Genomic DNA, 23,208 nt, shown 5'->3' on the forward strand with positions numbered 1-23,208 from the left:
GAAGTTTTTGGTTTCCCATTGGTTCTGGGAACAAAGCCATAAGTTTCCTGACCAGTAAAAGTGAACGTTTTTTAAATGTTCTGAGAACAGAAGTGAAAATATTGCCTATTCTGGGAACATTAATTTTTAGGTTGCAGGGAGGTTCTGATAATGTTTTACTATGGTTTCCTGAATGTTTTCATGGGAGGTTTTATTAACGTTCTGAGAATATAAATTATAGATTATTTAACGGTAATTAAATAATTTTCTGAGAACATTCTCTAAATGTTGTGAATGTTTTGAACGAAATGAAAAGGTTATTTGGATAATTTTTAATAACTTCCTTAAAACCTTCACTGAATGTTTCAATAAGACTTTTAATAACACTGCTAGCTTAATTTGGGTTAACTTTTTTGAACTCCAAGCACAGATAGGACAAATGGAAATGAATTTGCTTAAACCAGGTGTACACAATTTTGGCCCCGATTTAGCGGTCCCAGACAGGTTTTTGAGATCGGAGACAAAATCCCCATGTCGTTGCCTAGTCGGGGTGAGCGGCCGTTCCCGACGCTTGTTTAATGTGAGCGGGTCAGAGACCCAATCTGAGGGCTACCGATCCCGTCTTTGAGCAGTCCCAGACGTCCCGATATTTTCAAACGTTTGATTTTATCGGCACAAAATCTGCAATGCTCTTGTACTGTGAGATATGCAACGACAAGATTTGAGAACGGTGATCAGCAACAGCCAATGAGAGCTCTCCAGAGGAGGAGCTAGTGAGATGACGTTGTATTACATCACCCAGAATGTTTACTCTCGAGCAGGAGCGATGACCAATACTAGTATGCGTTTGTACTTGCCATAGTGTCAAATCGTTACAGCTCTGACAAGCAATGTTATTAAATTCAAAATGTATTGGCTAGATTTTCAACTCGGTATGGCAAGCGTGAATGTCTGACAAAGTGTTTATGAGGCTGCTTTGAGCCAAAGCTCGTTCTAGCTATCTAATCACATCACATCCTTGTTGTAGTGAGACAACGTGGTATCGAGAATCACCACGAGCATGTGAAGAATCTTCTAGTGTGTGACCCCCGTCTGTGCCACTACCTTGGCAAGACAAAAAATTACAGGAAAGATGGTCGTTTAATGTGAGAGGCTCAGCAATGTCAGGATTTTAAAAGTCATGTAGTGTCCACCCGGCATTAGGCATGCAAACACATTTATTTTGTCACAGCCGCAGTGAGATTTAAACCTACGATCTTCTGTTCTTTATTCATGGTATTAGTCCACTGCGCCACCAGGATGGAGCTAACATGCCATGTTTTTTAAACTCATACAAAGCTGTTCATTTTAGTCTATTCAAACAGACCCGATTTCAAAGGGAACAAGCACTCATTAAGATCAGGTGTGGCCAATTAGTGGGCATGGCCAACACACCTGAACACACTTAACAAGATGGAGGATAGAGAGAGTTTTGTTGATGCTGAGAACAGAATGTATGTTTTTAAATAACATTCTTAGAAAGTTGTTTAAACATTACTAATGTTTTCTTGTGTTTTTTATGGTAGCCTAACAGTTAAGAGCACTGGTTTGAATTCCCGAGCAGACTAGGTGAAAAATCTGTCAACGTGCCCTTGAGCAAGGCACTTAACCCTAATTGCTCCTGTATGTTGCTCTGGATAAGAGTGTCTGCTAAATGACTAAAATGTACTGTAAATATAAACATTGCTTTAAATAGAAGAACCATGAGTTAACCTGTAGGAAACATTATGCTGAAGTACTGAAATTCTCACAGAATAACTTTTTTCATAATATTCTCAGAACAATTTGAGAACATTACTTTAAATAGAACCATGAGGAAACCTGTAGGAAACACTATGCTGAAGTATTGAAATTCCCACAGAAGAACGTTGTTTCATAACATTCTTTGAACTATTTGAGAACATTCCCAATGTCAAACCAGTTGGAGAACATTCCTAGAACATTACCAAAAATGTAATTAAATGTAACCATGTTTGAACTTCTAGGAAACGTTCTGCTTAAGTAACGAATTACCAAAAAAAAAACGTTATTTTGTCAAGTTCCTTAAATGTGCTGAGAATGTCCCAAAGCCAAGCAACTATCCTGCATCATAGTTAAATGTTGTGGGAAGGTTGTATGCAAAATAACCATCGGACAACCACGCTCCCACCAAGCTCTAAGAAACATATGGTTCATAGAATGTTATGAGCTAGCTGGGTCACGACTCCTTGTCTTTTATTTCTATTGTTATGATTCCGCTATTCCCAACTGCCCTATAAAACTACATTATAGAGACAAGGTTACTCTTTAAAAACAGAATATATTGTAATAACAATTGACACGGAGACAGCACCAGTCTGATCCTACCTTGCAGTGATATTCTCTAGCCTATATGATTGATTGTGTTGGCTGTCTCAGTGACAATCAACACGATACATCAGGGCGGCAGGTAGCTTAGTGGTCTCCACGCGAGTGTTGGGTAAACGAAAGGTCGCTGGTTCTAATCCCCTAGCCGACCAGGTGAAAAATCTGTCGATGTGCCCTTGAGCAAGGCACTTAACCCAAATTGCTCCTGTAAGTCGCTCTGGATAAGAGTGTCTGCTAAATGGCTAAAAATAAATAAATAAAATAAATATATGATGGGCTTATTAATCAATCTGAAGGGATGGAGCACTAAAGTGCTCTGTGTGTGTGTGTTTTTGTTTAACTATCCTTGTGGGTACCAGAAGTCCTCACAAGGATAGTAAAACAAGGAAAATTCAGACACGTGGGGACATTTTGCCAGTCCCCACAAGGAAACATGCTATTTTAGGCTTAGGGGTTAGGTTTAGAGTTACAATTAGGGTTAGAACTAAGGTTAGGGTTTACGGTTAGGTTTAGGTACAGTTTTAACGTTAGGGTTAGGGGTTTGGGGTTAAGGTTAGGCTTACGGATAAGGTTCGAGTTATGGTTAGGTTAAGGTTAGATTTAGGGTTAGGGGAAATAGGATTTTGGATGGGAATCAATTATTTGGTCAACAAGGATAGCAATACAAAACTGTGTGTGTGTGTGTGTGTGTGTGTGTGTGTGTGTGTGTGTGTGTAGAAGGCTGTGTGTGCTGTGTTTCTGAGTGTAGAAAGCATCGTCCATTTAGAGTACAGTGGAGAGGCATGGGAGGCAGGCACTGAAGAGAGCAATCAAGATGTCATAAAAACACTATCTATAGTTCATTGCTTTCCTATCTCTTCTTGTAATTGGCACAGCTGTGTGCTGGAACCTATGACAGAAATAATAGAGTCATATAAACACATGGACCATTTAGACACAGAGAGCTAAACATGGGGGAAATGGAATGTTCATTATGCACATCTCCTTCTCCAGCTACAGTGAGCACCATAATTCATTGGACAGTGACAATTTTTTTGTTATTTTGGTTCTGTACTCTAGCACTTTTGAGTTTGAAAGGATAATCAGGGTGAAGTGCAGACTGTCAGCTTTAATTTGAGGGTATTTTCATACATATTGGATGAACCGTTTAGAAATGATAGAAGCTTTTGTACATGGTCCCCCCAATTTTGGGGCATAAAAAACATTGGACAGTTTAACATAATGTAGAATAAAGTAATCATTGTTAATATTTGGTCGCATATCCTTTGCATGCAATGACTGCTTGAAGTCTGCGATGCATTGACATCACCAGACGCTGGGTATCTTCCCTGGTGATGCTCTGCCAGGCCTGTACTGCAGCCATCTTCAGTTCCTGCTTGTTTCGGGGACTTATTGCCTTCAGTCTCCTCTTCAGCTTGTAAAATGCATGTTGAATTGGATTCAGATCTGGTGATTGACTCAGCCATTCAAGGACTTTCCACTTTTTGGCCATCAAAAACCCCTTTGTTGCTCTAGCAGTATGTTTAGGGTCATTGTCTTGTTGCATGATGAAGTGCCGTCCAATGAGTTTGGAGGCATTTGGTTTTATCTGAGCAGATAAAATATTTCTGTATACTTCAGAATTCACTGTTCTACTTCTGTCTGCAGTCACATCATCGATGAAGACAAGTGAGCCTGTTCCACTGGCAGCCATACAGGCCCAAGCCATAACACCCCCTCCACCATGTTTCAGGGATGAGGTGGTATCCTTTGGATCATGGGCATTTCTTTTTTTTCTCCACACTTTCCTCTTTCCATCACTCTGGTACATGTTAATCTTTGTCTCATCTGTCCACAATACTTTTTTCCAGAACTCTTGGGGCTCTTTTAGGTGCTTTTTAGCAAACTGTAATCTCGCTTTTCTGTTCTTCAGGCTTATCAGTGGTTTGCATCTTGTAGTGTACCCTCTGTAGTCCTGCTGGTGTAGTCTTCTACGTATGGTAGACTTTGACACATCTACACCTGCATCCAGGAGAGTGTTTTTGATCTGTTGGGCTGTTGTCAGGGGTTTTTTCTTCACCATAGAGAGTATTCTCCGGTCATCCACTACAGTGGTCTTCCTCGGTCTACCGGGTCTTTTGACATAATTGACTTCACTGGTTGTTTTTTTCTTGTTAATGATGAACCAAACTGTTGACTTGGGCATGGCCAGGGTTTTTGCAATGTTCCTGATTTATTGATTTTCATTTCTGAGCCTTATGACGGCCAGCTTCATTTGCATCAACACTGCTGTCTTCCTCATGTTGTCACACCCCAACAACAACCTCCAAAGGCAATAGCAAAGTCTATAATCAATACTATTCATCAACAGCTCTCCTGCATTCACTAACGACACAAATGAATACACCTGCCTAACGACACACATCTGTGAAGCCAATTTAACAAATACTTGTAGTACCTTAAAATGGGGGGACCATGTACAAAAGGTGCTGTCATTTCTAAACGGTTCATCCGATATGTATGAAAATACCCTCAAATGAAAGCTGACAGTCTGCACTTCACCCTCATTGTCAACTCAAAAGTGCTAGAGTACAGAACCAAAATAATGGTCACTGTCCAATGAATTATGGTGCTCACTGTATATGGTCCAAAAAACACCATCCATTTCTGTACCATCGTCAAGACAGTGTTGTGTAGTCCTTATGACACAGAGCATTCAAGTAAAGTGTTACTAAACTAGGATTACCCAATACCCAAAGCCTTTATAAGGATCTCATTCTCTCAATAAAAGCCTCTGGCATCATCCAAAATTAAAGATTAAACACTGATGAATGAAATACTTTATAACCTCTATTCCTAAGTGTGTTTTATGTTTAAAAATAAAATGAGAGCCATACTGAAGCACTGGCGGGCTGTGCCGGGTCAGGTCATACCATCTTTGGAGTAGAGGGAGATCTCCACCTTCCTCTCCTCGGAGCCTAGCAGAGCCTTGGCCATCTGGGCCATGGCAGGCCTCTTGGTGTGCGGCCCATACAGAAAGCTGCAGGTGCACGGCTTCTGCATGACCTCAGCGCGCGTGTACCCGCACATGCCACAGAAGGCGTCGTTGCAGAAGATGATGGCGCAGTTCTCCACGCGAGCATTGGCGATGATGAACTTGCGATCTGAGGAAGGAGGGAGTAATAGATCAATATTGTTCTAATCTAAAGAGTCATTGCAATTTGTCATCATATATAATACAGTTTACTACAGTTCAATCTAGTACAGACTTCAGCGAATGAGACAGAATACAATCAGTCATTTTTTAGATACTTTAGGATGATTTGGACATGAGTTGGTGCGAAAATTAAAAGACATTACATCAAAACCTCATCATAGTGAGGAAATTAATAGTGAGATGTGCAATGCCATTTTGTTTAAATATTTGATTTATTTAATTAAAATAAGACACCTAGAAAAAAGTATATTTATAAAATCGATTACTTGGGAAAAACTGCCCTTTTCTAAAATTAACATTTCATTTAAAAAAAATGTTTTAAGTGTCAACTGTAGCCATTCGGAAAGTATTCAGACCCCTTTACTTTTTCCACATTTTGTTATATTACAGCCTTATTCTAAAATGGATTAAATAGTTTTTTCCCCTCATCAACAGTTTTTAGAAATGTTTGCAAATGTATTAAAAATAAAAAACTGAAAACTCACATTTACATAAGTATTCAGACCCTTTACTTAGTACTTTGTTGAAGCACCTTTGGCAGGGATTACAGCATCGAGTCTTCTTGGGTATGACGCTACAAGCTTGGCACACCTGTATTTGGGGAGTTTCTCCCATTCTTCTCTGCAGATCCTCTCAAGCTCTGCACAGCTATTTTCAGGTCTCTCCAGAGATGTTCGATTGGGTTCAAGTCCGGGCTCTGGCTGGGCCACTCAAGGACATTCAGAGACTTGTCCCGAAGCCACTCCTGCGTTGTGTTGGCTGTGTGCTTAGGGTCGTTGTCCTGTTGGAAGGTTAACCTTCGCCCCAGTCAGAGGTCCTGAGCGCTCTGGAGCAGGTTATCATCAAGGATCTCTCTGTACTTTGCGCCATTCATCTTTCCCTCGATCCTGACTAGTCTCCCAGTCCCTGCCGCTGAAAAACTTCCCCACAGCATGATGCTGCCACCACCATGCTTCACTGTAGGGATTGTTCCAGGTTTCCTCCAGACGTGACGCTTGGCATTCAGGCCAAAGAGTTCAATCTTGGTTTCGTCAGACCAGAGAATCTTGTTTCTCATGGTCTGAGAGTCCTTTAGGTGCCTTTTGGCAAACTCCAAGTGGGCCGTCATGTGCCTTTTACTGAGGAGTGGCTTCCATCTGGCCACTCTACCATAAAGGCCTGATTGGCGGAGTGCTGCAGAGATGTTTGTTCTTCTGGAAGGTTCTCCCATCTCCACAGAGGAAATCTGGAGCTTTGTCAGAGTGACCATCAGGTTCTTGGTCACCTCCCTGACCGAGGCCCTTCTCCCCCGATTGTTCAGTTTGGCCAGGCGGCCAGCTCTAGGAAGAGTCTTGATGGTTCCAAACTTCTTCCATTTAAGAATGATGGAGGCCACTGTGTTCTTGGGGACCTTCAATGCTGCAGAAATGTTTTGGTACCCTTCCCCAGATCTGTGCCTCGACACAATCCTGTCTCGGAGCTCTACAGACAATTCCTTCGACCTCACATGGTTTGGTTTTTGCTCTGACATGCACTGTCAACTGTGGGAACTTATATAGACAGGTGTGTGCCTTTCCAAATCATGTCCAATCAATTGAATTTACCACAGGTGGACTCCAATCAAGAGTAGAAACATCTCAAGGATGATCAATGGAAACAGGATGCACCTGAGCTCAATTTCGAGTCTCATAGCAAAGGGTCTGAATACTTATGTAAACAAGGTTTAATTTTTTATAAATTTGCTAACATTTCTAAAAACCTGTTTTCGCTTTGTCATTATGGGGTATTGTGTGTAGATTGATGAGGAAAATGTTTTATTTAATACATTTTAGAGTAGGCTTTAACATAACAAAATGTGGAAAAAGTCAAGGGGTCTGAATACTTTCTGAATGCACTGTATGTCCCTTCATAGTTTGTTTGCCTAAGCATGACCATCCATCATCAACATACCTCATTTGTACCAAACTTTGCTTTTTTGTGTCAGCAATTGGACATTTTTCTTAGGGGGGGCTAGTTACCCCACATTACCCTATGCTTACTGGATCAATTTAAAGCAAGCATTCATACCAGCCTTACTGATTGAACCTTTCGTAAACTACAATACAATTTAAGATAGTTATTCTACTTGACCACACATGCCATATCAGTGATCTACACCAAGGCATGTAACCCTGCAAGATAACTAAGATGGGAGAATCTGTAAGGTGCAAGTCTGTTTCACATTCAACTACTAAACTTGTTGTTTATATAAAAACTATAAACTGTTTAGAGCCTTAGAAAAACAAGTAGATTACATTTTGGTTCAAAATATGTCCCCAGAAGGAAACATTCAGTGATTGACTTCAGTTATTGAAATGTAGCTGCTTTACTCTCTCCCATCCTGCTTAGAAATGCAGCTTGGGTTCTTCTGATCCCGCTATGATATAAACCATAGTTATGCTCTGACAGACACTGCTGCCCTATTTATGTCCACTTGAAATATTGGTCTCCCAGTAAATGTCAAGTAGAAATGTAGCCTTGCCTTTCCATCTGACTTCATCATTAGGCTATGTGTGTACAATTATAATACTAAGAAGGGAAACAGAATTACAATGGCAAATCAGACCCCTGAGATTACACAATCAAATGTGTGGCATACTGTACATGTCTTTAATCTTCACTTATATTATTTGGTTAAATATTTGAAAAGTCATATCAAGGCTAATAATTTTGCATAGACTATACGCTACTTTTTACAGGACAATCATAATACTACATAATAGAAAGTGGTAACATCTCATGAAACCTATGAACTCTAATGAACAGGCAGATTACCTAAAATAATAGCCTAGTATTTTCATTTTAATCGGGACAAATTGCATCTAAATAAGCATTTAGAAAATCGAAAGAGACGGTTTGCATTGAATTCCAAACCACAGCATGGTTCCCCAAAATGACTCAATATTGAAAAAAAGTTCTTACTCTGTCCTTCGAATTTTCGGATGATTGTATCCAGAAAAGTGTTCTGAGGAGCCACGTGTCCCCGCCGAACAGGCATGTTTTGGGCCGTATTTCCCTCGCTTTGGAAAGTTGGACAGCAGACTCTAGTTATTGCACTCTGCGCCGCTGTAGCCTGTGGTCCCTATAGAAATCACAAAGTCGCTGAAGACATGTCACAGCCACCACCAAGTCCTGCGACGTGACGTGTCAACTACTTTTTAAATCACTTTCTAAAGCAGACACTCCGACGACTTTATACATTCCCCAAACAAATAGTCTATTTGGCCGGCTATCTACCGACCTGCTTTGTTTACGGATTATGTATCCATCCTTTACTCCCCCTGCTTGGAAGTAGCACCGCCTCTTCTTCAGTGAAATCTGCAATTCCAAATCACAGGTGCCTCCAGGACTGTTGCTGCGGATGCTTAGAACATCTTTGACATGGCTGCCCTATTATGCTGTTTCACTGTCAGACCGTGGCTACTTGAAATGACGATAGTCTATCAAGTCATGGATGGAGTTGTCAGGTATATAATAATAATAATTTGGGTGAGGGTGAGTTTGGATATGCAAGAAACACATTTTCATTACACACTTGTGTAAGATGCGTCATGCCCATAAAAATGTTTATTTTTGTTCTTTCTCTGTAATACTAGCCACCTAGCAATTGTATGAAGTTGAAGGCTTTAGCTAGCCCAGATAGGTTCCCAATCTCCCAACCTCATAACTAGCTACCAAGAAGCCATTTCAGGCTATCAATAAAGTTAGAGTAGCTAGCTTGTCTAATTATCTTAGCTGGCATGCCTGCTGGCAAGGTTGGTAGATTTGAGAAAAGCAAGCAATAACTAAATGGCCTGAATAATACTCACATTCCTTAAAATCTTTTACACCATTTTTTTTGCAGAGATGCAGAGAAGCATATAAAAAAAAAAAGAACCACCAGTCATGAGGACACAGACAGCTCAAGTGGTATGCTTAGATATGTAGAAAAATATACGATGTTTTATTTTAAACATAGAATTAAGCATAATGATTATGGCTTTAGGTTGCAGGGAAAAGCTGTTTCAGGTGTTTGGAAAAGGCAAAATTCTTCAACTTTCGCCTAGCTCCCCTCCTGACCACCCCCTGTCCAATTTCATGTACTTTGTGCCCCCTAATTTCATGTACTTTGTGCCCCCTATGATTTTTGTCTCTGCCCATTGTCCAAGGTGTGTTTTTGTCTTGTTATTGTTATACAGTCAAACTTAGGTTAACAATTTCAGAAATGCCTTTATTGAACAGGAGATTACTTTTATTTTCTGTGCGTTGAAAATGGATTGTGATGTTGAAAAGGGTACAACTTCTAGATATAGGCCTAGATCCGAAATTTGCAGCAAGGCAATTTTTTTTGGTCTTTTATGAAGTTTGTGTTATTTTAATAATTTTAATGCTTTGTTAATTATTTAAAATGTATGCTATTAAATACCATACCATTTTATAGCGTAATTTACTCACCACCTGGACTATACTCATTCACCTCGGACCGTGTCATGACCGTGTCATCGTTCCAGACTGAATAATGAAGGGTGTGATTGCCATCTAGTGACACAGAAAGCACATTACTAGAGAGTTTGTGGTATGTTACAGTATGACCCTATGATCAGCAGGTGGCAACAGAAGGTTATAAATGGTCAGGTTAGAATGGAAAACATCTTATCGTTTTGTTCTCATACGCAATTGACCTCATCTGTTTATGCTCAACTGTCTGCAGCTTCTACTTTGGCATTTGATTCAGCCATTATGTTCATTACACTTAACAATGGTTATAATGGAAATATGAAACTCTACCTGTGTGCAAGCTTGTCTATCAAACCCGGGTCCGAGAGACAAGCTTAAGCTTGCACCCAGGTTGAAGTTCATATTTCCTTTATTGCCATTGTTACGTCCGCCAGGATGGGTTTTCCGACATCTTGGAATTTTGGAAAAACCCTCCAAAATCTTCATCTCATCAACCGCCTGGTCGATTGATACAACATTTGGTATAATGTACTCGTAGCAAAGATTTTCGCATGCTTCACCTGTTCCTTTCTGACTGTAGCCCTAGTCCCTGACTAAATTGTGAAGGATAAGTTTCTGTCAAAACATTGCCCATTGACAAGCCAATCAAATTTCACCAAAAATATGTTTTTAATTCCAATGCTACTTTGTTCTATCAAATTATCCAACTGGTAGGCCTACAGATGATTGACAACATGACCAATTGGCCTATACTACAGCATTTTCGCAATGGTTTGTCTGTCCTGCTGACATTTGCTTTTCATTTGAAGTGCAGTTGTTTTCGTCAATACTGTATAAGCTTTGACAATAAACTACCTGCATGAACTGCCAAAGGAGCACTTAATGATGCTCACAGTCTTACAAGGCATTTTGACCTCTTATCTTATCTTCCCATGACAAAGTTTATGGCCATACTTCTAGCACATATCCAGAACACAGTGTGATTTACAGACTTGGGGTAAGTTGAGCCAATGGTTGAGCTGATGGCAAGTTGAGCAAATGGTGAATGTGCATAAAGTTGGCAGAATTCATATATGACGTCATTGTTTTAGCACTATCCACTGAATTTTAAACTACAGCACGCAATATGGTTTAATGTGCCAATAAATCAGTACAATCTTATTTTTTTTGTATTATTTTTTGTCTTGAAGCAAAAATTGGGATCATGTATACTCTTCTAATGACCATACAAAAAAAGAGTAACGGAGAGCAATGTACAATACGGCGAACTTAGCAAAACTAGGAATTTGTGTTAAGTGCATTTGGGTCACCATCTTTATGTACCTTCGCTATTGAAGTGTTTTCTTAACAGGCATAATGCAAGGCATTATCGCTGAGGTATGAGGTAACAACAGGGCCTGGCCCGTGTTTTAAAAAATGTACAATGTGTTTCTTAGGTGTTAAGACTGAGGTAAAAGATGCTTACAATGATTAAAAGGCAAAAAGTGATTGTGATTGTGTTGAATTGTGTTTGGGAAATAAAGATAGACATGGTTTTAAAAAGATAGTGGTAATATTTCATTCATGTACAGAAATGTGTAGGCGGCGTAACTTACCCTGTCCACTTTTTTGGGACAAGCTATGTTTTCAAAACTGTAATGTTGACATGAAAGGATTACTGGGAGATGTATTTTTTAATTTCAGTTAAATCGCCCAGGAGTAGATTTGAGATTATGACTATTTTGTTGTGTTTAACGTTATTCATGTGGTTTTTCCAGAATCTTCATTGTCATTAATAGCCTTTGGTCTTTTAAATCCTTCTCTTTTCCAATTGTTCCATATGTTTGCTCTGGGGCACCCTCAGGCTGATGTGATTCACGTGTGTGACTATAGGGCCTTTTGTGTTGATTGCCGCCTTACCCCAGGGGGCCACTCTCTCTCGACTGGCATGGTAAATTACTGAAATGAAATGTAATGGTCAGTTTAGCAATCAACACCTCTGAATTACCCAGCAGGCTTTGCTCTGTGGGAAAGGAAACACCCCTTTGTTTACTTTTGCTAATATGTAGTAGTCTACTGGCCTACAAAGGGGGGTAAAATAGAGGAAAGAAGACGAAATCCTCAGTCACTGTGCCATAGATCTACACTGTACGTTACAAATAAAGGGCTATTTTCAGTAAAGGGAGAGTTGTTCAGGAAGAGGTGCCCGCTGTAACATTAGGAGTCTTGTCTATTGTAGGTGCTATAGCCTAGAGGGGGGAGAGGTTGAGTGTAGTAAGGAAGGAGGACTTTCTCTGAGGGAGGAGTTGTAGAAAACTCCTTATTTGGAGAGAGCCTGGTCACATGGGGCCAGAATCTAAGCAATAGAGGTGTGAGAGACAGAAGTAGAGAGCACTTCGAATTGTGCCTTAAGAAGGTGAGAGAGAGTAGTTGACTTTCTCAGACTAGAGCCAATGCGGTGAGGGGATAAAATGCCCATAAACTTCACTGTGGTTCCTGTAGAGGATGGCGGGGCCGGGAAGTCAACTCTCGAAGGTGTGTTTAGTGAGGAAGATGAGGAAGACATTTCTCCACGACGACCCTACTCAGGTGAGGGCCCACGCTGTTGACGTTGTCATGACAGGCTCAGACAAGCAGAGTAGCTTCAGTAGAACAGCTGAACATGTTGACTTTAACTTAGCTTTGGGACACAACATTCCTCAGGGAGTTCAACCAATACACAGACTCCCAATGTTGTGTCCCAAAGCTAACTGGCCCTTGACTTAAAGAATTCTGATATGATATATTGCTTTGTTTGTTTGTTCATTTTTCTGTGGTCTAAGGAGACCGAATATACTTTTTCCGACAAGATTGAACTTTTGAACTTTTTGTAATTCTGACAAGAAATCAACTCCTGAGATCAAAAACTAGTGAGGGCTTTCTGAGATCTTTCCTCTTGCTCTCTCTCTCTCTCTCTCTCTCTCTCTCTCTCTCTCTCTCTCTCTCTCTCTCTCTCTCTCTCTCTCTCTCTCTCTCTCTCTCTCTCTCTCTCTCTCTCTCTCTCTCTCTCTCTCTCTCTTCCCCCTCTCAATCTTTCACTCACTCAACTCATTCACACATATCTTTCTCCCTCTTAATGTGAAATCAATATGGATAGTAGTCTGTTATCTTTAGAGGTTTCTCAGCCTTACATTCCACAGTGGCAGTCACTGCCAAAATGCCTCTCCTCTGTCAAGTATTAACTTGCTGTAAACCAGTAGAACTCCATTGTTCTCTTCCTGTTGGAAGGGAGAGTGGGTTAGGGTTAGTTTATTGGAATGTCACAGGCTGACTGTCTGCTCTTTACTGCTGTAACTATACTATTTTAGTATTTGCACACAACATCATTCTTGTAAAACCGTAGTAATTTCAGATTCTGAGGTGTTTTTTCACTTGTGTAGCTTTAAAAAACAAATTTATTGAGGAAAGAGTCCTTTTTGATTGTCTCCCAATTGTTGCTGCAGCACACATGTGCTGCTGTCAGCCCTCACTGACTTTGTATGGAAAGGATATCTATTCACGGGGGATTATATAACCCAGATGTTTGTTTGTTGGAGTGTGTGGATGTGTATGTGCTTGCGTGGGTGTCTGCCTGTGTTTTTCCGACCAAACTCTTCCCACATGAAAAATACTGTAGTATTCACTGTAGTGTTTTTGCTGACTTTACTTTAGTATTTACTGTAGTGTTTGGGACATGACTGTAGTATACTGTATTATTTACTGTAGTGTTTTGCGTACATGACTGTAGTATACTGTACTTTTTACTGTTTACTATAGTATAAATACTAGTATTAAAATAGTCAATTACTATAGTATATACTCTAGTTTCTTATGTTTTTGTGGACATAACTGCCATATTTACAATAGTGTTTTTATTTGATAATTTTTGACATAGAAGTGGGGGCTTTCTCCTTGAGGAAACCTACTGGACAAATAGTAAAAGAGCACATTTTCCATAACCTGAACAGATAGTTCAAAGCTTCTGCTCTTTTCTATAACCTGTAGGGAACACGATATATGGTCTATACTTGGCATGTAGGTTTCTCACTCATGGGTGGCACAAATTAGGAGATGGGGGATGGGAATGGGTGGGGAATATGGAAAGTAAATACTGTAGTATTGCTATAGTTAAAAAGCTGTAGTGTTTTTGCGGAAACTACCTGATGCCTAACGTTGTAGAATTTAATATAGTATTCTACAGTATGCTATAACATTATATGGATAGTACTACACATGATTAAGGGATACTACAGTGTGTAGTACAGTATTCTACAGTATACTACAAAATTCTATAGTAAGTACCACACATGATCAAGGGATACTATAGTGTGGAGTATAGTATTCTACAGTATACTACAGTTTACTACATAATTCTATAGAATTCTATAGTAAGTACTATACTATTCTGTAGTAACCTGTAGTATTTTTTAATGTGGGTTATGCCTATTTATTTTAGTCCCATTGAGACCAAGGTCTCTTTTGCAAGGTAGCCCTGCATCTTACAATAACACAACAAATTACACATAGGAAATACACCAGAAAGAATACCCCAAAGAGAATGCAAAAATACAAAACACACTCAAGAAAAGCAATCACATTCATCAACAAAGAGGTCCTCAATCAACACTGAAATGCCCGAAAGGCACCAGTACATCCAATTGTAGGGAACTCTGAAGATTGTTTCATACATGGGATGGGAAGAAACTAAAAGTCTGAAGCAACAGACAGAATTTCCAGAGTTAGCCATCCCTATGATCAGGTAGCTATGGTAACTCCTACTTCTATGGGCTTTATAAATGAATGAAATGCAGTGTTTCGTTTTACGCAACGTCAAAGAGGGCCATCCTACTTTATGATTGAGCAAGCAGTGATTTGTTACTTTCCCTCTGGCCAGTTGAGTTAAGTGAGTTTAGCTTCCAGCTGCCACCACTGCTGCCTGAGTGGGGATATGAGATATTAGAATACAATCTTGGCATCACAAAATGGTAAGGAGGGTTCAGAGAGGTCAGGAGCAGTACAAAAGGTCAGAGGTCAGTGGGGAAGGTAGAACTAGTACATGTGTATTATCATTGTTGTCGTAAAATTCAATGGGGTTTACAGTACTTGGTTTTTGGCAATTGTAGTGCCCATTTGAGTAAAGTCAAACACAAACCTTTTTTAAAACTAAGAACAGGTGCCTTCATTTAGAACTGGCTGCAGATAAACATTCCCAGTGTCACTGAGAGTGGAGCTGTTAACCTTTCTGGCTGCTGTTTGTAAAGGCAGTATGAGTCACACAGGACACACATAAGGGAAGGCAATGGGCTGTGGTCACTTTTGGGCTGTAGTCAGCAGTAGGAAGGCTCCACTCAGTCCCAGATAACCAGCTCTATCTGTGTTACATCATGTGCTCTCCTCTCTGTTCTCACGCCTACAGTACCTGTACTCACACAGTGCTGGCTCCACAAAATACATCCAGTATAAACAACGTTTTCCCAAATGGGCTGCCTCAGGGTCAGGTTTCACAGCATTGTTTGTTTCTTTAACTGACATAGTTGGTCTCTCTCCCTGAAATGCACTAAATACTGTATACTGTCCATAAAGACTTTTTAGTTTTGTCATAAAACTTTACTTCACTAAAGTCATAAAACCTGTGGGCCAATTGCAACCATTGAAAGCCACCAGATTATTGCCAGCTAATCTCTCGTTAAACCATCAATACAATCTAAAATCACTCGCACAGCTGATCTCAATTGCAACCAACATTGGCCAGTAATTTACCACTCCTAACGTGGATGTCGAGGTTATCTTTTAGTCTTGATTGCAGCAAAAACATTTTTACAACTATTTCGCCCTCTGGTGGGTATTATCATCGGAACAACTTAGTCCTACTTTATGAGCAGTCTAAGGGCGATTTATCTATTTGACAATCATTCCATTCAACTGAAATTAAGTATTTCCTCATTTACTGAAGTAATTTACCCAACACATTGTATGATGGAAAACTATTGTTGATGGTGTAGCCTACTCTTATTATTTATTTGTTTTCAAGTTATGTAATCCATTAAATATAACTGTCTTTAAAAGGAAATGGTCTGATATGGTCCTTTCTTATCAAGATCGGGGGTCAGTCCATACTTGAAATGTGTAACTAAATCAACTAAATCATGATTGAGTTATATAATCTATATATTTTTATCAGATGAAAACGTAGTCTATAAAGTTATTTCGAATGGCATATATTATATTATTTTGCCATTTAAAGTGAAACGTTTTAATGAAATATAGGCCTACTACTTCTATAATCTTATACTCAAATAAGTCGTTTTTCATTCATCAGCCTTACGGTTTCCGATGCTCCTAATGGGTTGATATTTAATTGGCGGCGGGAGTAGAGAATCTAGACCAGCTGTCTGGTATCATGATCACTTGACACTGTAACAACGAGAGATCAACTGATCTGCTGGTTTATCCTTGTGGGTTTTTAGTTGCAATCATGCTTAGTTTACCCCGCAGATGCATGTAATCTCCCGTTTTAAGAAATCTAGTGGTAACCTTGCAGGAGCGTGTTAAGTTCTGCCTGTTGGTTGCAATCAAGCCTGTATTTTTAATCCAGTATGTAAATTGCCAAACATATTTCATTCTATGTTTATTTCATTCAGTGAGCCTGAGGCAGTGTGAGTGGCTTGTCTGGACAAGACAGGACAGTTAGCGCTGTAATTTATAATTGTGTTTATCAATGAGGAAGAGTTAGGCCTACTTGCTGTTTAGAAATGTAGGATGCCTGAATTTGAGCCACAGAATCATGGTAGGCTACATGCTAATCATTTTGACTTAACTTTGCTTCCTGTTCCGAAAACTACCTCCATTGACATGCCAATGAAACTTCAGACAATTTCAGACTTCCCTCCCTTGGGACTAGGATGAGATTACCATCTGTTGGGCATTTCTGTTTTTCTGTGTCGGTCTTCCTAGAGAGAAGACACAGGGGCCCCTGTGGTTACAGTCAGGCTAACCACACTGTTTGTTTACAATGTGATCCTCCAATCAATTTCTGTGAGAAATGTTGTATCTGCACTGACTTACTGTACGTTCTTATCCTACATAGAGACAAATATAAGGGCAAGGCATTCAACAGACATGAATGACTGAGGCTGTTGAAATCCTGTTCACAGGACACTGCGGGCAACACACAGTCATCCTGAAGCTCCTTAAAGGTGGCTACAAGCTCCACTCCATCGATAGATGTACATGCATGTGCAAGGGCAGAGTCAGGTTTTTGGGGCAGCGCGCACTTTTGTCCACATTGTCGTTGCGTTCCACCAAGGAAGTCTGTCTTGTGTAGCTTACCAAGCAAGAGGGTCTGAGGCACTCTGACTGTAGCTAGCGATGATATTTGAACTTCCAGATCCAGTGTTATATGCCTTTTTGTTGACAAATACTAGCTAGCTAGCTACATGTCTGGCTAGTCTAGTGTTCTATGCTTTACGACGCTACTTTTTAGCCATAGAAGCAGATGCAAACATATCTCTCTAAGAATTGCAATTGCTAAAGCTTGAACAGCGAGAGCTTGAACAGCGAGTTGAACTGCTCTTACTACTCAGGAGGAGAAGAAAATGAAAACGACTGAGAAAATGGCAAGTTTGTCCACAGAAGAGGGGACGATGGAGAATACATGTCTCTTGTCCAACCTATTTGAAACATTGTCGAGGAAAGACCTTTTCAATACTTTCGGCTGTCTGTTGCCAGATTTGACAGCTTGCTTCAGCGGCATGCCCCTCACATCTCACACGAGAAAAATTCACAGCTTGCCCTTAAGTGCTGCAGAAAGTCTGTGACCCTTCTGTTTTTGGCGAGCGGCAGCACACAGCAAAGTTTCAGATCCGAGCTCCAGCAAACTCAGACAGCGAGTACTACAACTACAAGGGCTTTTTCTCAATAGTCCTGACGGCAGTCTGCGACGCAAAGTACCGCTTCACCATGATCAACATGGTCGCGAGGGAGATGCGGGAATCTTCTCACAAAGCAAGTTCGGCTCCCAACTCATTGTAGGCCAGCTGCCGCTACCAAGGCCAAAGTGCTCGCCGGGGACCCAAACACCGAGCCCATATGTCTTTGTGGTAAACCTGATGCGACCATATCCAGGTAAGATACGCTAAATACATGTGACTATACATATGAAGTGAAAATTATACCAATACAGGCATAATAATATGCCTTACATAAAAGTGATCTGGCATCCCAGTAAGGGGATGAGGGCCTACAGTACGGTATGTCCAAAGCATAGGCTACACAGTTGTTACAGTACACATTTAATAGCTTTCCTGTTCAATACTAATGGAGTACGCTTCTTTTATTCAAAGGTTCTTCAGGCCTTGATGACGCCAAGAAGATCGACAACTACCGCCACTCAAGAGCCAGAAGAATTTCAGATAACTGTTTTGGGATCCTTGCTGGAAGATGGAGGGTCCTGGGACGAGCCCTTGAGGTTGCCTCCGAGAAAGCTGAGACCATTGTGAAGGCCTGCGTGGCCCTCCACAACTACATTTGCACCACAGGCACTACAGACACTGACAACACGGTACATCCACACCATGTTTGTTGACCACTCCACACCCACTGGGGACCTGCGTCCAGGAGAGTGGAGACAGGTGGTACAAGGGGACACCAGCTTCCTGTACCCAAGAAATATGTCGGCAGACAGGGCAACCAGTGTTGCTATAGACGTGCGCAACAACCTCGGACTACTTCCTCACACCAGCTGGTCAAGTGTCTTTCCAGGATGCTGCGATCACGCGTGGCACCCTACAGTAATTGTTGGAGTGTGGTTTGTAAAACACGTGCACATATGTTCTCTTCCTCTTGTTGATGACTGTTTTATATGTCATGTTGTGAGCTACACACTTGGTTTTTCTGTTTGGCTTATTCACACTTTACAAATCACAATAAAGTCTACCATAATGACATTCACTTTATCCTTGTGTTGTTTTAGTTTGTCATATATTTTTTGGAAGCTAGACCCTCAAGACATTGACCTAACCTTGTGTTATGTGTTGTGGCCTTTCAATGAAAGGCTGTCCAGCTGTAGATAATAAGGACAGACCCTCGAGACATGTACCTAATTAACATAATACAAGGTTGTACATGGTCATGTCCAATTGCAACATCTATGCCCACACAGAACTGTTTTTATTTTTTATTTCCCTCAAACACCAAGTTAGGAATAGGCTACCTAATTTCGGAATAGGCCATTAGATCTTCTTGAATAATTGTTTTGTATGCGAATTAGAGCAGATAAGTGTTAACAAATTATTAGCCTTGTATTTTGTTTCAATTAAAGCATATATCATGCCTAGTCGTGCTCTGTTGAGTTTTGGTACATTGTAATTTTTGGGGGACTATTCAGCTTCAGCTAAACATACTAAAATCTCATTAGAAATTAGGTATTTTTGGTGTAACAGTAATGTTATAGGCCTACTATGCTATGGTATTATATTCGCTTCTGTTATGTAAAATGCTAATGAATCATTATGTGATCTTGCGAGACATTGATTCAGCTTTGATCTAACTTTACTAAACGAGCACCATTGTGGGAAGTGATAATCTAGGCGTAGGCAACAGATCTTGATGCGATGTAATTTTAAGGGATAGGCACGCCTTTCGTTGTGCTGAAAGGACAGCGCCAGGATCACACAATGATGTTAAAGAGTTGAACCAACTTGTGGTGCTAAAGGATAGCTGAAGCATAGTTCTGCCTTTCATTCAGTTCAGGAACAAACAATAATAATTTGCGGTAGGCCTATAGCGTATCAAATCAATTGACCAAGTAGTGAACATATATAAATAGTCTACTATGTAGAATTGCAGGAAATTCGTTTTAAACAGGCATAAAATTAAGCTGAGACTCAGATTTTTTTTTACTTTAACCGTAATTCTGTTATCAAACTTAGCATCTGCACTGTGGTTTTTGTTTTCTTTTGTGGAAATTGTTAAAAGTAGTCCTTATGCATAAAGCTCTTGTGAAACGGAGACCTCTTGTGGCAAGGCTCTTCATAGCATGGCGTGTCGGATAGAGCTTTACATTTACATTGAAACATAAGTAGCACCTCATCTAACTGTGTTCTGTGTAATTTGAAATATGGCATCAGATGTGCTGGTCATCACAACGGCAGACCTTTCAATGTCACTGTCAGAGGCCCTTCAGTTCCATGTTATTTTTATGCCAGGCAACAACTCAGCAGTCTATTGACTTTGGTGGGGATTGCACTTTTCACTTCCCAGAGGATTGGGTATACATGGATGGAATATTACTTCCCAGAGGATTGGGTATACATGGATGGAATATTACTTCATGTCCTCTGTTTCAGCTCCTCCATAATTATTTTCCTTTGAGCTGTTAAATGTAAAAAGTACACAAGATTCGAGGATTACATTGCGAACTGTATACTGTGTACACACTTTTTATGCTAAGCTAATAGCTGAGGGGAATAAACGTGTTTGTGTGTATATATGTGTATATGTATAGGGACATGCACTATAAGCTCTTTGAGCTGTGTTTCAGGGCACAGGGTTACAGTAGCTAAAGCTGCACCCTCCCCCTCCCTTCCCCTCTCTACCCCTCTCCCTCCTCTACCTCTCACACCCTCCAGTGAGTGGATGAGGGGTCAGGAGCGCAGGGGCTGATGATGCTCCACTGCCTCCAGACAGGACAGGACAGTAACAGGACAGAGAAGGGATGTCCACAACTCTGGAGCAGCTGAATCCCAGGGCACGACAGACACCTGAACCAAAGCTGCTACAGAAAGCTACCTAGTGCAAAACAGATATACAGACATTCATAGAGAGCTGTGTTACACAGATTCAAGTCAACTCAGTGGATATGGGGCTAGGCAGAGCAGACTGAGGTCTGGAACTACTGAGGTTTACAGTAGCATACTGGAAGAGAGTTGTGGGACCCCAGCTGCACCTCCCTCCTAGCATGGAGCGCGAGGAGGGCTCACGACGATCAGGTGAGCTCATCTGTGTGATAAACCCTGTGAAATAATCAGCCTCGACATATTTGCATATTCATAGTCTGGTCTGTAGTAAGAATTTTGCTTTTTCTTGTTGTGGAAGCTTTGGTTAAGCCATCATCATGTATATGTGTTTGTTGCGTCTGTCCTTGAGTGTTGTAGTTGTTAATCTGTGGTACGTATATCTGTGTTTACATGAGTGCTGGGGTGGACCCAGGGTTAAATATAGGGATTTGATATCTCTCTCTGTCTCTGTGTCTGTGCGTCTTACCTTCAGGCTCAGGTGTGCTGGGCTAGGCAGCTTATGAATCTGCCACTGTGGAGGCTTAATGAGTTATAAATAGCTCTCATTGTCATTTATTATCATAGAGGCTGCAATGCTTCACTTAGTTCCTCATTAGCAAACTACCTGATGAGATTGTGTTGTTGTGTGGACGGATTTTTCAAATAGTGAAAATGTCTGTTAAATCAGCCAAATGTTTAATATTTGAGAAAGCCAGATTTTGTGAACATTGGAGTTAAATTAAGATATTCCTAGTGTCTGAGATTCTTACCTTGAAGTTATTCACTTAAGCCAATTATTCACTTTGGCAAAATGTCTTATTATCGTACAATTTGACAAGTACTTCTACTGTATGTTCTGCGCTGTTCATCTCTGTCAACGGAACAAACATACTGTAAATCAATAGGATTATCTCCCAGAATGAATGCATAAACCTGAACCTGTCCACCTCCCTAGATCTACACAATGTCAGCTCCCCTTTGTCTAAAGTATCGATGTAGCCTGATATAATTGGTTCCTATTCATTCCTTGTGTGTGGAATGAACAGAGCAGACAGCTAGTACATCGTGATGGATGGTTCTACCACTGCCCTCGTCTTCTCTTCGGAAGACTGCCTTGCTTTCCTCAGCCAGGACATTTTACAATAGGCTGGCTGTCAATTGTATTTAGTGTGCTAGTTTTGCTTTGCCAAACTCATGCTGTTAGAAACAGCGACCGTGGTAAGAGACTACCCACTGAAAACAAACAGTTTGAATCAACGTTGTTTCAACGTAATCTGTCAACGTATTGTGACGTAGAATCTACCTGAAAAAATACATTGGATTCGGAAAAAAGTAATCAACGTAAACTGTTGTCCCAACCACAGGATTATGTCATCATTGTAACCAATCTTTAGCATAGACAAACCTTTGAACCTTTGAAACAACGTCAGATATTCACAATTATATCCACTATATATATATATATATATATATATATAAAACAACTTACTGTAGAGTTGATCTATAGCTATTCATTTGGTCTCCCATCCTGTTTTTTTTTTGTAAAAAAAAAAAAAAAGATCTTGTCTCATTGCTTTACACCACTCCAGCCGACGCTTGGCATTGCGCATAGTGATCTTAGGCTTGTGTGCGGCTGCTCAGCCATGGAAACCCATGTCATAAAGCTCCCGACGAACAGTTATTGTGCTGACGTTGCTTCCAGAGGCAGTTTGGAACTCGGTAGTGATTATTGCAATCGAGGACAGGTGCCACGTTGAAAGTCACTTTGCTCTTCCGTAAGGCCATTCTACTGCCAATTTTTGTCTATGGAGATTGCATGGCTGTGTACTCGATTTTATACACCTGTCAGCAACGGGTGGGGCTGAAATAGCCGAATCCATTAATTTGAAGGGTTGTCCACATGCCTACTGTAACTATAAATGTCTTCTTATGCAATCATAGAAACCATGCATGTTGAAGATAGCATGCAAATGTCGCTGGTCTGTGGAGATCTTCACAATTGCTATAATAATATGTGCAGAATCTAAAGGGAGAGTAATCAAGGTGATGATGAGGTCCAGGAGTGCATAACGATGGGGATCAGGTGTGGGAGGACGGCCCCGACGGCAAGGAGCTGGCCGGACAGCGGAGATGGAAATCCCGGATGATGTTGGGGTCCAGGATGTCGGCCGCCGGGACCCAACAGCGCTCCTCAGGACCGTACCCCTCCCAGTCTACCAGGTACTGGAGCCAACCCCCACAACGTCGGGAGTCCAGGAGGGACCTGACGGCATAGGCGGGGGTCCCCTCGATGTCCAGGGGAGGCGGAGGGGTGTCGCAGGGATGGCACCAGCCAGGGGACCAGGAACCACTGGCCTGAGGAGGGAAAAATGAAAAGAGGGTGAGATCCGGTAGTTGTGGGGAGTTGTAATCGATATGTTA

The 23,208-nt window shown here is 40.8% G+C and overlaps 2 protein-coding genes across 3 annotated transcripts in view; one reads left to right on the forward strand and one right to left on the reverse strand.

Moving 5' to 3' along the window:
* The window catches only part of LOC311150716 (voltage-gated inwardly rectifying potassium channel KCNH2-like), a gene marked incomplete at both ends in the record, with an annotated part of 84,653 nt that extends 76,077 nt beyond the window's left edge, over positions 1-8,576 (reverse strand). The window contains 2 exons of the mRNA XM_084188235.1: positions 5,277-5,507; positions 8,501-8,576. Coding sequence (XP_084044361.1) covers positions 5,277-5,507; positions 8,501-8,576 — 307 coding nt within the window. The remainder of the gene's footprint in view (positions 1-5,276; positions 5,508-8,500) is intronic.
* Positions 8,577-12,383: 3,807 nt separating this feature from the next.
* LOC311098745 (solute carrier family 12 member 7-like) overlaps positions 12,384-23,208 on the forward strand; it is a 39,598-nt gene continuing 28,773 nt past the window's right edge. For both annotated transcript variants that reach the window (XR_014609662.1, XM_084139293.1), the window contains exon 1: positions 12,384-12,583. Coding sequence is in view for 1 of the 2 variants with exons in the window: in XM_084139293.1 (XP_083995419.1) it covers positions 12,466-12,583 (118 nt within the window). In the remaining variant the exon portion in view is untranslated. The remainder of the gene's footprint in view (positions 12,584-23,208) is intronic.

Source organism: Coregonus lavaretus (assembly GCF_964263955.1).
Source record: "Coregonus lavaretus genome assembly, chromosome: 23".
In the NCBI taxonomy this organism is placed as follows: Eukaryota; Metazoa; Chordata; class Actinopteri; order Salmoniformes; family Salmonidae; genus Coregonus; species Coregonus lavaretus.